The sequence below is a fragment of the Ptychodera flava genome, chromosome 4 (assembly GCF_041260155.1).
Source record: "Ptychodera flava strain L36383 chromosome 4, AS_Pfla_20210202, whole genome shotgun sequence".
NCBI lineage: Eukaryota > Metazoa > Hemichordata > Enteropneusta > Ptychoderidae > Ptychodera > Ptychodera flava.
The window spans coordinates 43,634,832-43,649,516 of record NC_091931.1 but is presented as its reverse complement, the minus strand read 5'-3'; the positions used below and the strand labels follow the sequence as shown (position 1 = coordinate 43,649,516).

Below are 14,685 nucleotides of genomic sequence, written 5' to 3'. Positions count from 1 at the left end.
GGGAAGGGAGCCATTCAGAATCAGATAAGGGTGGGTGATGTTGTTCTAGTGGAAGACAAATCTGTCCCACGGATAAGGTGGTCTCTTGCCATTGTTGAAAAACTTAACACAGGAAATGATGGTTTAGTGCGTTCCGCTTGCATCAGAACGCGTACCGGCAAAACTAGTAGACCTATCACTAAATTGTATCCATTAGAAGTTAATTCAGAAGTTGAAAATAATGAAACGTGCGCCGACGCTGACGAAGGTGCACATACTACAAATAGTAGCGTGATTAGTTCACGACCAGTTCGTGAAGCGGCTATGAAAGCCCGTCAACGACTAAAGAAATGCCATCAATTCTGTATTAGTAAGTTTTTGTTTCAGACTCACATTCACTATCTTCAGTGACTGCTTTGTAGTTTTAGAGTTTTACTGTAGTTTGTGATATTTGTAACTTTGAACTTATTTCAGTTGTGATTTCATTTTCGCTATGAACATCCGTTAGATTGTAACTTACAGTTATTTTTTGAATTAGAGATTAATGTAACGTTTACACAAAGTATTTCCGTCATCCTATTTGTAGTTTCTTTCTGTGTTTAAAGCTTATAACGAAGGATTTAATTAAGTATAGTTTATATAAGGATTTGCATTAGAGTTCTCTTTGAAGTTTGTATCACGCGCCACAAACAGAAGCAGATTGTGATTTAATCCGTACCAGGCGTACTTTCTTATCAAGCATGATTAGACACCAACCGCCATTGATCTTTCAGATTATTCTTTCCAATCTTACGCTTATCATAGACACTTTACTCTTGAGATTTATTTCGTGTTGTTTTTTGCATTTTTGAATTCAGTTGTGTAAGATTTTTGAAACTCTTTATCTTGCTGGCGGGAGGATGTTGGGAATCACGTGTATGGTGTAGCTCCGCCCACCCATTCCTTACTAATTATGTAGATTATGCATTGGGCGTGTCATTAGTTAGTCGTGTCATTCATTGATTCTAATGATTATTCATACTACACTGTATATATGAACCTGTGATAGTAATAAAGGTCAAGATTTGAACTTGGTCATACTAAGACACAATACAAAGCTGTCTCCGGCCTATTCTGTCTCTCTCTAACCGAACCTACCCCAAGTGTGTAAAAAGCTGCATCTGCTACAAGAAATATCTGTGAAAGCAATTTAAAAATTGACAGTTTCCAACTCTAAGCACAGTATCCCTTATTCTAGTAAATCTTAAGAAGCCATCCGATACCATTGATTCAAAGGTGAAAATAATGGTTTGATAGAAATTCATGAAAGAGCACAATCCAGCGTGTCGAACACACTCACCAACAGCGTAAATGAGGCCATTGAGTTCTGCAACACCAGCTCCTGCTCTTCTGGTGTTCATAGGAGCCACCTGAGTCCATTTGTCTACATGTGGGTCATATCTCTCACAGCTGCTGAGTGACGTGGCGCCATCGTTTCCGCCAACTGAGACAAGTATGCAAATCAAAACACTGGTAAGTGCAACAAAAAGCCGGTGCACATGCAGACATTTGATGAGAGAGAGAGAGAGAGAGAGAGAGAGAGAGAGAGAGAGAGAGAGAGTCTTCCTTCTGAAGCAAAAGCAACATACATATCTGTACTTTGATACTCAGTTCATTAGAAGAGGAAACGATAGTATGCAATCAAATTTCTTTTTGTAATGTTCCATCCAAGCACACATACCAGCATATATGTGATTCTGTAGAGGTGCCACACCAACGCCACCACGGGGGCATGTCATAGGTGCTACAAATGACCAGCTGTCTGAGGTGATGTCATAGCGCTCCACTTCAATGAAACAGCTGTTGTCGTCAAGTCCACCGATGGCGTATATCGGGCCATTTAGACTAGTGACTGCAATGCCCCTCCTGTTGAGTACAAAAATGACAATGTGTTACTCTGCACTGCGTAGAATTTTTATCTCTCATAAAAAATTTAATACCCTGTTAACATTTTCTTTTAAACCGTAGAAATTAAGACTATTAACCCTTTCCTTGCCAGACAGTATCACTTCCCCATCAGCCAAGTCAGTAAAAAGCGGTATTGAGCCAAAACATGATGTATTTTCACCCACTTGGCTTGGCCTGTTATAGCATCTTTAGTCCAAAAAAATCAAGTTTACAGTATTTTAATGTTTTCAACAGCTTTCAAATGTACAGTATTATCTTAAAATACACCGTATGTTGTGTTTCATTAATTTTAACCACCTTGACCTGATGGTGAATTATGGACTTGGCAGAAAAAGGGTTAAAATCACTTTTTTATATCAACAGTCTTCAAGGAAAGTGGTAAAAGGAAAGAAATAATACAAAGAGAAAATTGGCAGAACATATCGCCCTTGTTTAAACCAAAGATACTACCGGTACAATGTGACTTTTCAAGTTTATCTGCATTGCTTATCATATAGAAACTTAATGATTGATTGACCTACTAAGACTGCCCTCTGGGAAAGAATTAACAAAGGTTTTGTTGTAAATGGGTGGAGTACCATGTATAGCTTACCGGTATGTTCTCATTGGTGCTAAAATTATCCAGATATTTGTTTTAGGATTAAACATTTCCAAACTGTTGAGATGTTCCTTACCATCATGCCCTCCAACAGCGAAGACTTTTCCTGTTAATGCAAAACAATCCAGAGAAATCCTCATTCAGTATGCTAATGTATACTGCCCTCATGAGGGCATCTTTGGAAAAGATGAACAAATTGTGATCTCAAGAGGGCAGTACACAGTGTCCACTTGGTAATGTTACATGGAGCCACTACCGTCCACTTACCATTGACAGATGTGACGCCAACATGTCGCCTTCTGGTTGTCATCTCGGTCACTTGAAACCATCTATTCTGACGTAAATCATAACATTCAATACTGCGGAAAGGGTCTCCAGATGCTCCTCGCCCGCCAATTGTAAATAAGACACCTGAATGGGAAAATTGAAAACTTTGTAGGTTATGCATGGAGAGATAAATTGGAAGTGTCAGTATGATAAACACTGTACTCTGGGTGATATAGATGTCATTCAGCAAAAACAAAGTCACCTACTTGCAAAGTATCAAACTCATTTCAACATTTTGGAAATATAAGTGAACATGTGGCACCAGTTTAATAGAAATCCTTTTAGGTTTCAGAATCTTATCATTGTTTCAAGACAATTCCCAGTTCATGGATCACATTTTAATACTTTCTGCATCAAAGTTAGGAAGATACGACTATTGGCATTGTGATAGAAATCATAAGAAATTTCAAACCAAATTGATAGACATATATATGTGATTTCAATTTTTTGACAGAAGATCGATATGTATTAAACTGTCAATCGTGTTGTAAATATATGCAGATTTCACACTGAATACCAGACATTGAAATCTCATGGCAATGTCAAGGCAATATGGACTCTTAGGTAAAATGATGACAAAACCTTCAAAATATGTCTCCATATCAATTAGTAATGAGCAGTTCAGCCTGTCTTATGAATACAAGTCCTAGTTTACACAGTTTATCCCTACAAGATGAAACAATTATTTCTAAGAGCATGTGACTTTAAATCTACAACTAGTGGTAACTGTTGAATAAATATATCAAGGAAATTTCAAAAGCAAGGGAAGAGACTGGGTCATAAGGAAAACTAGTGTATATTTGATGTTTGCAGTGTTCAGAACTGTTGATTTATGCCCATCGTAATATGGGCCATAGCAACACAGAAACTGCTGTATCAAGCATACTTTTATTACCCTGTGCTATAACCCTAAAAAAATATGGTGTCTTTGCCTGTGTTTAGAACATATTTTGTACAACCCCTTTCTGTGACAAAGTTTGCACAACCACTTTGTTTCTGTGACAAAGTTTGCACAACCACTTTGTTTCTGTGACAAAGTTTGCACAACTCCTTTGTTTCTGTGACAAAGTTTGTACAACCACTTTGTTTCTGTGACAAAGTTTGTACAACCACTTTGTTTCTGTGACAAAGTTTGCACAACTCCTTTGTTTCTGTGACAAAGTTTGTACAACCACTTTGTTTCTGTGACAAAGTTTGTACAACTCCTTTGTTTCTGTGACAAAGTTTGCACAACTCCTTTGTTTCTGTGACAAAGTTTGTACAACCACTTTGTTTCTGTGACAAAGTTTGCACAACTCCTTTGTTTCTGTGACAAAGTTTGTACAACCACTTTGTTTCTGTGACAAAGTTTGCACAACTCCTTTGTTTCTGTGACAAAGTTTGTACAACTCCTTTGTTTCTGTGACAAAGTTTGTACAACCACTTTGTTTCTGTGACAAAGTTTGTACAACCACTTTGTTTCTGTGACAAAGTTTGCACAACTCCTTTGTTTCTGTGACAAAGTTTGCACAACTCCTTTGTTTCTGTGACAAAGTTTGCACAACTCCTTTGTTTCTGTGACAAAGTTTGTACAACCACTTTGTTTCTGTGACAAAGTTTGTACAACCACTTTGTTTCTGTGACAAATGTAGAGTTATGTAAATGAAAACTGGGTAAAATGGTAACAGTAATAACTGTCCCCGGTGATTGATTCTGGTAAATTGTACAGGTATGACTCAAGTTTTCTTTTGTATATTACCTACATTCAATCTGGTACAACATGATCTGAAGTACAGCTTCAAATTTCTCATGAAAACTCTCCAACGAGGAAGGGATGGACAATTTGATAATTGAGGTTGAGGTCTTGGAAATTGATGAGGTGGCACAATTTATTTTTCTACATACTACACCAGGCATTATTATTTTCATCTTGGTTAATTATGGCACATTTTTTGTGTTTGACAGCTTCTGAGGAATTTTTTTATCATGGCCACTTCACAGCACACACTGTATAGTACATGCGTTTTACGTTAAATAATGAGTTGGAAGGGGAAAATGACATATACTGTACGTAAATATGTGTAACATTTTTACATTCCATAAACTGAACTCAGTTAATAAGATGTGTCTGAAATGGAGACTTGTGTGTTACTCTACCCAGATGAAGTGGAGGCTCTGTCAAGTAGACAGAAAGTACTGTACCGGTACATGTACGTGTACCAAAATATGTCCCTTGCATGGTTTTACTTACATGTACAGTGTGTGCTGAATAAGTACATGAAGGAAAAAAGATGTGTGCTGCAATGATTGCCATGGCAACAATTCCTGACTCCTGATGATGATACTGGAATGAAGAAACTGTCACAATTGTAGCAATTTTTTTGGCCAGTATTCTAAACCTGCGTATTCTAACCCTTTCACCACCAGGTTTTGGTACAGCCCAAATGTTTTAATTGCCGAGGTTGGAGCCATTCACTAGGAAATGGGAGTGTAGGGATTCATTTGCTTGTCACTTGAGCCAACGATGGATCCTGGTTTAACTGTTGAAATACTTTAATGCAAGAAAACTGAATGAACTTTCTCCATAATAAAGCTTTATCACTTAAAAACACATAAGTTATGTCGGGGTTAATGAAAACAAATTTACCATGCAAATATGAAGTCATTTGGAAAAATTGATAGCTAAATGAAAACAGTAAACTGCGAATGTATGCCAAAACAAAACATCACTGTAGATTAGAACCATACATGGCACTATTAAAAGGAGTGAAAAGCAAACGATCCGGTACCTACCAAGCTATGCATAAGCAATTATGACCTAGCAATTGAAAAGGGCAAACATATATAATATTCTAAAAACTCCAATCACTGAAAGACACTGAACTCAGTGTAACACTAATAGTATTGAAGATAACATGCACTTTTTGTTAGTCAGTCCAATGTATGAACTTCAAAGGAAACAACTTTCTCAACAAAGTTAAATTCCACACACCAAAATCAGCTAATTTTTTTTCAAATAAAGCACGAGTCATCATATAATGAACAACCTACAGACTACATTTTAAAATTACATACACTATTAAATACCTTAACATAATAATTATCATTATATTATATGTATCTGGTTATCTCAGAAAAATTTAAACTATTTATATTCAGTAACACTTTTATTGCTACAAAATGTGACGTAAATACTTTATTTATAAGCAAGAAATAAATATTATTATTTATAAGTGTACTCGTATCAAACTCTTTGTTTAATGAAATTTTCAAACCAAGTTGAAAAGGAAACTGTTTTTCTCGCTAGTTGGCTATAAACACTCTCTCATCTTGAATACCTGATAGCTTGATGGGTTGCAAATTGTACAGTGAACCTTGTCAACATTGGAGTGCATTTGTTGCCCTGTGAAATATTCTCTTGCTCAACAATTTAGCACAAAGTACTTTTATTATTCTGTAGAGTACAGAAAATCACAAAAGTTCTATGCATATTAAGTAGTTGACTGTACTTTGGTGAGTAGTAATATTCATTGCTGCATCCTACAAAATTCTGTCTAAAAGTCTGTAAACTCTTGATGTCATCATTCATGTCTCTTTCTCACTATCTGTTGAAGACTGTGCCAAAATACTGCAGGTTTTGAAGATTTTATCGCTACACTATACATTAGCTTTGCGATACAGCTGGCTAACTCCTCCTCAGGTTTGATTTCAAACATTCATACTTGTTGAGCTGATAATGAGGCTTGTAAGTGACAGCCTGGATTCATTTTATTGCACTTTATCAAGGCCTTTGCAGTTGTACATCTACACTGTAGCTGCATTAGAGTGTTGACATAATCACCTGACTTCCAAGTTTCAATGCTATAAGCAACAGAGTAAACCTCTTCAGCTTCTCACAACTCGAGGTTGTTTGCTTGTAGTAGTTCTCATAATGAATGAGTCTTATCACCTCATGTTTTGACAGACTTCAGTCTGGCACCATCCTGTCTCCATAATTACCATGGCAACGAAATTGCTTCTAGAATCTCTGTAAGGCATTTCAATAGCACCGGTGCAGAACTGCACTTGGGCCAAAGAAAAAAATTATTGTTCATCAGATTTTTTGTATAAAGCTACAGAGGTGGCGAGCGAAATATTTGTTTAATTTTTAAGAACAGGCAAAATCTTCCAATAGTACATTGTTACTGATGATTTGGAATCTAGATTTTACAAACTGTCCACAATAATAGGGGCATTACATATACATGTACATGCAATGTTGAGAGAACAAATTCTGAAAATTTTAACATGTCGCTTACAGAAAACAACAGACTGTAAAAATATGCACAACAAAAATGCCCTAAAAGTAAACCATTTCAGCACTGTCTTTTTAACTTCTTCAAGGTGGGGGTCTAACATTTGCTCTTTATCATTTCATTTTGACCCCATGTTCTAGCAAGGAGGTAGATGTTAGCTGCAATTTCAAATCAATTTTCAAAACTGCGTGACCAAAGTAGAAGCATCGATTCTGAGGAATAATTTAACCCTCTGAGCGCCAAAGTCGATTTTTGCTGCCTATATGAAATGTACCCCAGTCAATTCTTTTCAGATTTTTGCCAAAATTTTGATAAGAAAATGTAGACTATGAAATGTGATGTCCATTTGGTCCAAAATTATTGCAAAAATTACAGAAAAATTCATAAAAATTGATAAAATGTTATACTAAAATAATGGCAGGAAAAATTACAGCAGGGTTACACTGTAGTTATTCTTTGTGGCCTTAGTACTCTATCAGCTTTTAATTCTCATCAAAAGTGAGAAGAATCACAAGTTTCAAGATTATAAAATCTCAGCATTCTCAAGAAAATGCAATTTTTCGTGACAATATGTACATGTACACTTATATCTACTTGTAAGAACCTCAGGAAACCAATGAGTCATGAGTGAGTGGGCAGTGTCTGAACAGGTGATTAATGTAATTCAACAGTTTTCTTCAGGTGGCATGCAGATGCAAGGCAGACTCTGTGTCTGCTTTTATAAACACTGTCGTCTCGATGAAGAGGTCTGTGCAAAACCGGGAACAAATGCACTTGCTATGGGGCTACTAAAACAGGAAGTGACCGAATTGTGCAAACTCTGCACTTTTCGATGTGGACTCTGGGCAGCTGTACAAGTTGATGAGCTGACACCCTTTTGATGATGCCAAAAATATTCAATGAGCTACAGATTGAAGGACGAATAAAACTTATAGTCCTAATAGCAGGCTGCTGAAGGCCGCCACAAGGTGCTGACTGATAATTTTTTTTCCCTTGCAATGACCACATAGTCGCTGCCATTTTTAATCCAACAGTTCTTGTGAGTGCATCGAATGTCAGCCCCACCGTCAATATTTTTGCTTTAATCAAGATTTGCAAGTGATTAATTCATTTAGTAACTAAGACAACATTAAAAATTGAAATAAATTATAAGGCTCCAATATATTTTTGCTTGGGATGAAATGATTGTAACACCGCCAACAACCAGCGTCCATCATGACTTGTGTCATGGGTCACTGTCTTGGCACAAAGTACGCTAGGTAGCCGGGCTCAGCGAGCCCATCAACACCTGTGAAGAAGAAGAGTATCTTAAATCAAAAGTTCATCTACTATGAACAGGAAACTGTAAAATTTCCAATCTTACTCTGCCCAAGTTCATGGACTCAGATCGGCCATATTCTGATATTATCTTTTTACATCTCACATGCTTCAATGATAGACTTTCTTGATGTACTGGTAGCTGAAAATATGCCATGAATGGCTTGTAAAGAATGACAGCTAGTACAGGCAGTGGACTAGTTTATAATTAAAGGTATACAGTCACCTGGCATATGCTCCTTGGTATTCAAAATGCCCATGTGAGGGAGCTGTTTTTACAAAGCGGCCACCCGCTTAAAATCTGTGATTGGTTAGATTTTCGCTCTCCATTTTAACTGTGGCAAAATTGGAACAGCTAGGTGACAGTATACCTTTAACAAGAGGCTGAGCCTCTGGTAATTAGTATGAGAAATTATGATTCAATGACAATTCTATCTTACCTTATGTTTGAAAAACTTTTAAATTGCAATTAGAGTTTTCATGTGCTAAAATTCAGTAACAACATGATTGGAACGCCATCTCTAAAACTAAACTTTACAGCAAAAATTCTAACAGCTGCGAACCTTTCTCTACAACCCTACATGCAATGAGTTTCAATTGCCCTGCATGTTTTTATTACCCATGGAAGTTTATTCCACCTTTGAACTACATGATCAGGAAGGCACTGTACTTTTTATCAAAGATTGAAAATGCTATCAAATAATGTGCAGTTACCAAAAACATGAGTCCAACAGATTGGGGATTTGATTTTTTGCACAAGTGTATTCAGGTTTTGCAGAACTAGTGATCACATAAATGAACACTTTAAACATGAGCATGAAAGTTCTTAATTTGTGTTTTTTTCTTGGGGCTCCATCTACATGTAAGTATGCATTACCAATGCTTGGACCCATATTACAACTGTGACACTCATACCAGTCGCCAACCTTGAACTTCTTTAATAAAACAGGACTTCAAATCACATCTCTTTGAGAGAGCTTTTTGATCTTTGTTCTCGTTCAGCACCTTAGAACATTACCTCAAAATGGATTTCAAGTTGGCGCTATATAAATGCCTGTGATTGTTTGATTGATTGATACATGAAGCCTAGCTCAAGGTTTTAGTACATACAGAATGAAACAAATCAAGAAAGGCAAGGAGCACATGCCAATGGATGAAATGAACTGATGTGTCTATGGATACAATTCTTCCAACACTGTGATTCTGCAAACAGGTGTCTCTGCCCCGATCAACAGCTGACTCATGTCTAGCTGGTGGAACAATCTACTGTTCTCTCTTGTATGTACTCTGTAATGTCGTTCACAGAGTACATGTATACCTACATGTATTGTACATGAAAGGATTTGGCAAGTCAGCGGCCCAGTCTCAACCTTTCACAACAACTGATGCATATAAAGATTTATTTAATTTACAGTATAGCTGGTTCAGCAACCTTGCATCTGTGGTTGACACAATAATCTCACCAGGGACTATACTGTGGTTCAACAACTATATCACATATACCTACCCAACACCTCACGTAATAGCCTTTTTCAGAGCTGTACTTTTGTCCCTTACCATTTTCTTCCCATGAGGGTCTGCATTGACGGTAGAAATGGGGGTCAGGGGTCATTTTACATTGTATGCTTTTTAACTGACATCTGACTAGAAGCACTGTGTTCATTCCAAAGGACAATTTCCAGAGCCTTAAAGCTGGAAAGGTAACCAATGGGCAAAACATGTAGCCAAGAAAATTTACAGATGGTGAGTGATAATCAGTGAAGCAATGAGAGCTGTGTTCTGATGCAAGTTTGGTTTTGGAAAAACATATGAACGAATTAACAACAGACACCTAGAACAATTTGAACTATCAATGCCAACCCACATTTTTGCACTTGGAATCATTAAATGAGACATAAAATGTTCTTACACAACATGAAGATATGTTTAGAATGCCATATTTTTTGGCAAAGGGCTCACAACAACAAGAATTTAGTTCAGAGAATACACTCAGATTAGATTAACTTACAGATTAAGTAATCTTTCACAAGTTTCATTTGATTTGACATGTCATCTGTTCACTGTCCATAAACGGTCTGAATATTGATTTTTATTTTGGGAATATCAAAATTGCCCTCCATTGTTTATATTCCTAGACTTGATGGGCAAAAAAAACAACAACATTTTACATGTACAAGGTTCCATCGAGCACAAATGGATTATGAGAAAGATAGAGCTCACAAAATGCATGAAATAATAAAATGCCCTTTTCCAAACATACGGTACTGTCTGTACATGTAACCTTTTAAAACCATTTATGTGATACCAATTATAAAGGGATTTTTCAAACAATGATATGGTAGCAAGGACTTGGATAGCACAGCAAGACTTCCCTTGGTTGAAATATTTGCATAACAAAGAGTTTCTTGTACTGTAATCTTCACATGATGGCCGTTAGGATGGTTTTTGACTACATCCCCGGCAGGTCTACATCAATATCATGTATGGGCAAAAAATGATTGAGAAAGACTGCTTGCCAACCCACAATTTGTTATTGATCAAATTTATCACACATGCATTTATTATTGAACACTATCATCTCGTCCGAGAAATAATCTTTCGTATCCTCAGGATCTAGGAGGAGACAATGCATGTCAGATTGGAATCAGCAGTTTTCCAATAGAACTGTCCTGCCAGTATTATAATGAGATATATGCTATTCATGATCATATGAAATGCCATGAACAACGAGAGCATATTTTGGTGCTTAAAACCTCTGCAAATACTATATGCTTACGTAGCTTTTGCTTCAAATCAGACAAGTCAATTATACTGTCAATTGATTTTTAACAAGGTTCATGGTTTGTAGAATCTACTGTATCCATAGCAACTGCTTCATTCAATGTTTAAAACATTGAATAAAGCAGTTTCTATGGTAATTCCTTTCAATTTAGTGTAATGATTACATGGAATGCCGTCAGCCTGATCTAAAAGTAACAGCATCTCTACTAGGTTCATTCAAAGCATGTCTCAAAACTGTTTTGACAGCTTAATTCTCTACTGTTGTTAAAAGTAGCATATCAAGAGAACGGGGTGACGTGTACATGTACATTAGATTAGAGCTCTTTGACTGCTAGCTGGTACAATGAGCAAAATGGGTAAAATCCTGACATTCTAAAGCTTTTCTAGCAAGTTACATATACTTTAACAAGTACTGTAAGTGTAACCTCATGAATTTGCTCTCTCCTCACTATCAGTTTAACAATTTTGTGATCATTATTTGTCTTAGAGCACAGCAAAAAATTTGTGTTTTTCCTCTCAAATCAGTTCAAAACGTTTCAATGTTACCACATCATCAACACAGTTTGGTTAGGTTTTGAGTAGTACAGTCTCCCCAACCTAGGAACGGGTCCCTGCCTGAATAAACACCATTGAACAGCAACTTTTGTGTTACCACGGTTTTTCATCTCGTGAGTCTAATATAGTTACAAGCTCTGGGGGCATTGTCAATCTTCTGATTTTGAATTAAGTCCAAGTCACAAGAAGCAAAAGGAACTTCCTTACAGCCCCTTACTGCCTGTTGACCCCATCCCTCTGCCTGTACCCTGTCCAGGATGTACAAATAGCCTCAACAATTAGACTAATAGCAAATATTACTGTAGCTTTGCTCAGTCAGCCAGCAGAACACAAAGATTCATGATGCAAAGCCAGGCTCAATATCATCTCAATATTGCAGGCACACTGTAAATAAAAGCGAAGCAGCAAACCATATTCTGAGAGATCTTAGAAAATCCTTTCCAAGATCCACAATACATGTACATGTATATCTATCAAAGTCCTACGAAGATGCACAATCTGATAGAGTTTGTCATCTCATCTGCTTTTAAATCTTTGCTTTTCACTTTACAACAATTTTAATAGTAAAGGGACAGTGATATCATTCTTTGAGAGTTTTCCCAGGTACTTTTGTGACACATTGCATTTTAATATTTTGCATGTAGTTCTCCTTGAGGCAAAACAACCATCATATCATACAATGTATATACTATGATCTACATCATGTATGTACATGTAATGCTGTAGGAAAATTGTGCTTTAACATAGTGCATACAATGTTTCTCGGTATCATGCCCTGGTCTTGTTTCCAATATTTGGATGAACGCGTCAGAATCAGGATCTTGTCTTTTTTGATGTACAGTACTTGTAGTTTAATGAAAGGGTCAGCAGTAAACTTTGAAGAATTTTTCACGATTTTGTTTTTAATGTCAACTACAGTGTTGAGCTTTTCCAACTCAGCCTGAACATGTGCAGACTGCATTGTTATTGTTGACAAGTGAATTTCAGTCTTGACTAGAATTCATCATAATGTAAACAATAACAGTGCATTTTACACTATAAACTGCATGTTGACAAGCTGCCATTGTGTGTTTCAAATTGTTTTAAGGAGTAGAACATCAATTTGAAAATGACATGTAATACCAGGGCTCGAAAATTTTTTTAAAAATTCACTTGCCATAGGGCAAGTGAATTTTCAATTTCACTTGTCCGGAAGAAAAATTCACTTGCCCTGAATTTCAGATGATTTAAGGAGTAAATGTGTATGGTTTTATTCATGTCATTGTAAAGAAACCGTAGCTGTAACTTACTGATAAATTTGTGTCCTTATTCTGTGTATCAAAAATAATATCTTATGTAATGTATACATGCACAGTGTTTCAGCCAGCTTTTGCTAGCATGGGGACACAGTGACCCATAGTAGGTCTTAATGGGGACAAATTAAATTTTTGGGGGACATGTAGTGTATTTCAATAAAACAACACCGGTAAATTGTCAGTGTGTGTCATCATGACCTGGTACCCTGTGTTAAATAGGCAAGTCAGGTAGGTGCACTAAGGGTAAGTATATAATAGGCCACCGGTGTTGTGTCAAATTGTGCCCATGTGAAACTTTCAGTATCATTTAGTTTACTGCTACCACATGGTATGTGCATAAACTGCAGGGTTCCCCTGTTAAAGTCACCAAAATGATTAGCCAACTCATTAGTCAAATCAAAATCTGTAGCCACTTTGAGCAACTTTTAAACAGTTTATGATCTCAAGTGTAGCAAGAGCTTTCTCGGCATTCAGGAGTTCCTAATTTTACAAATCAAGATGTTTTGTATGTTGTTCATGATAGTTTTAACATTAAAGAAATATTTGTTTAGTTTTTATTACATTAATTATCTGTGTTTTTTATGACATTGAAGGGATTGAAATACTTTTTCATTTCTAGTGGTAAACTTTTGCCACAAGAAATAATTAGGTGGCAATTCTAAAAATCAGGTAGCAATGTGAAGTGTATATTACCACAGATACAGAATACTTCTGCAGCATTGAGTCAGTGTTCACAGTATGACAACTTATCATACATATACACTACAAGCTCCTTATGTGGTTTTGTTAGCCACACAAATACAATGTTTCCATGCAGAAGAAAGCATTCGGTAGCATATTGGCAGTGTAGATACAAGTATTGCGGTGTTGTGTCATACATGTAGTTGTGATCAAGCGGGCTAAATAGCATCTTCAGCATAAGTATTTTTCTTGAGACAAAAAGGGTCAGGTCAAAATCCTTTAAAACAAGACACAATGATATTGTTCAATTCATTTCCAATGTTTTAAAGAGTAATAATAGTTTTAATGATAATGATAACATTGTAGCCCAGGAACATTTTCATTTGATATTTTGATATCATCAAGAAATGTCTGGTGATGTTCACTATCACATCATTAAACTGGAGGAATCTGCAGAAATATTAGATGATTTGAAATGGATATGCTTACTGCAACTACTGTTGAAAATTTCCCTTTGCCATAACTGTTAATAAAATTTAATTTAAAACTGACAGTCAAGCTAAATGCCATTAAATTGGAAAGCACCAAGAAATTACCTTTTATCATAAGATTGTACCTATTAGACCTCCCTAGGTGGTTTCTTTTGAACCATAATTGTGTACTTAAGGGGTTTCATTCATGACATCACATAAGATGACCCAGATTTGACCTTTCAGAAAACCTCAAGTTTTTCTCCTTTCCCCTTTTATTCTGACTCTGTTTGTGAAAGTTTCCTTTGAAATAATGGTTTTTACTATCAAACTGAGTAATTGCAGGCCAAATTTTGATTTAAGTAAAGTAGGTAAAACTTGGACTAAAAAGGACGACCGGTACGCGGGACTCACAGAGGCAAAGCCAGGCCTCAGTGTATCCATGGTCGTCCATGATGTAT

At 36.4% G+C, this 14,685-nt stretch overlaps 1 protein-coding gene across 4 annotated transcripts in view; it reads right to left on the bottom strand.

Annotated features, from left to right (window-relative positions):
* LOC139131882 (kelch-like protein 8) overlaps positions 1-14,685 on the bottom strand; it is a 47,766-nt gene that overhangs the window by 13,010 nt on the left and 20,071 nt on the right. For 3 of the 4 annotated variants that reach the window (XM_070698173.1, XM_070698174.1, XM_070698176.1), the window contains 4 exons: positions 2,792-2,935; positions 2,519-2,630; positions 1,700-1,884; positions 1,319-1,462 (listed from right to left, as the gene is read on the bottom strand). In XM_070698173.1, coding sequence (XP_070554274.1) covers positions 1,319-1,462; positions 1,700-1,884; positions 2,519-2,630; positions 2,792-2,935 — 585 coding nt within the window. The remainder of the gene's footprint in view (positions 1-1,318; positions 1,463-1,699; positions 1,885-2,518; positions 2,631-2,791; positions 2,936-14,685) is intronic. The other variant, XM_070698177.1, reaches the window with a different exon arrangement.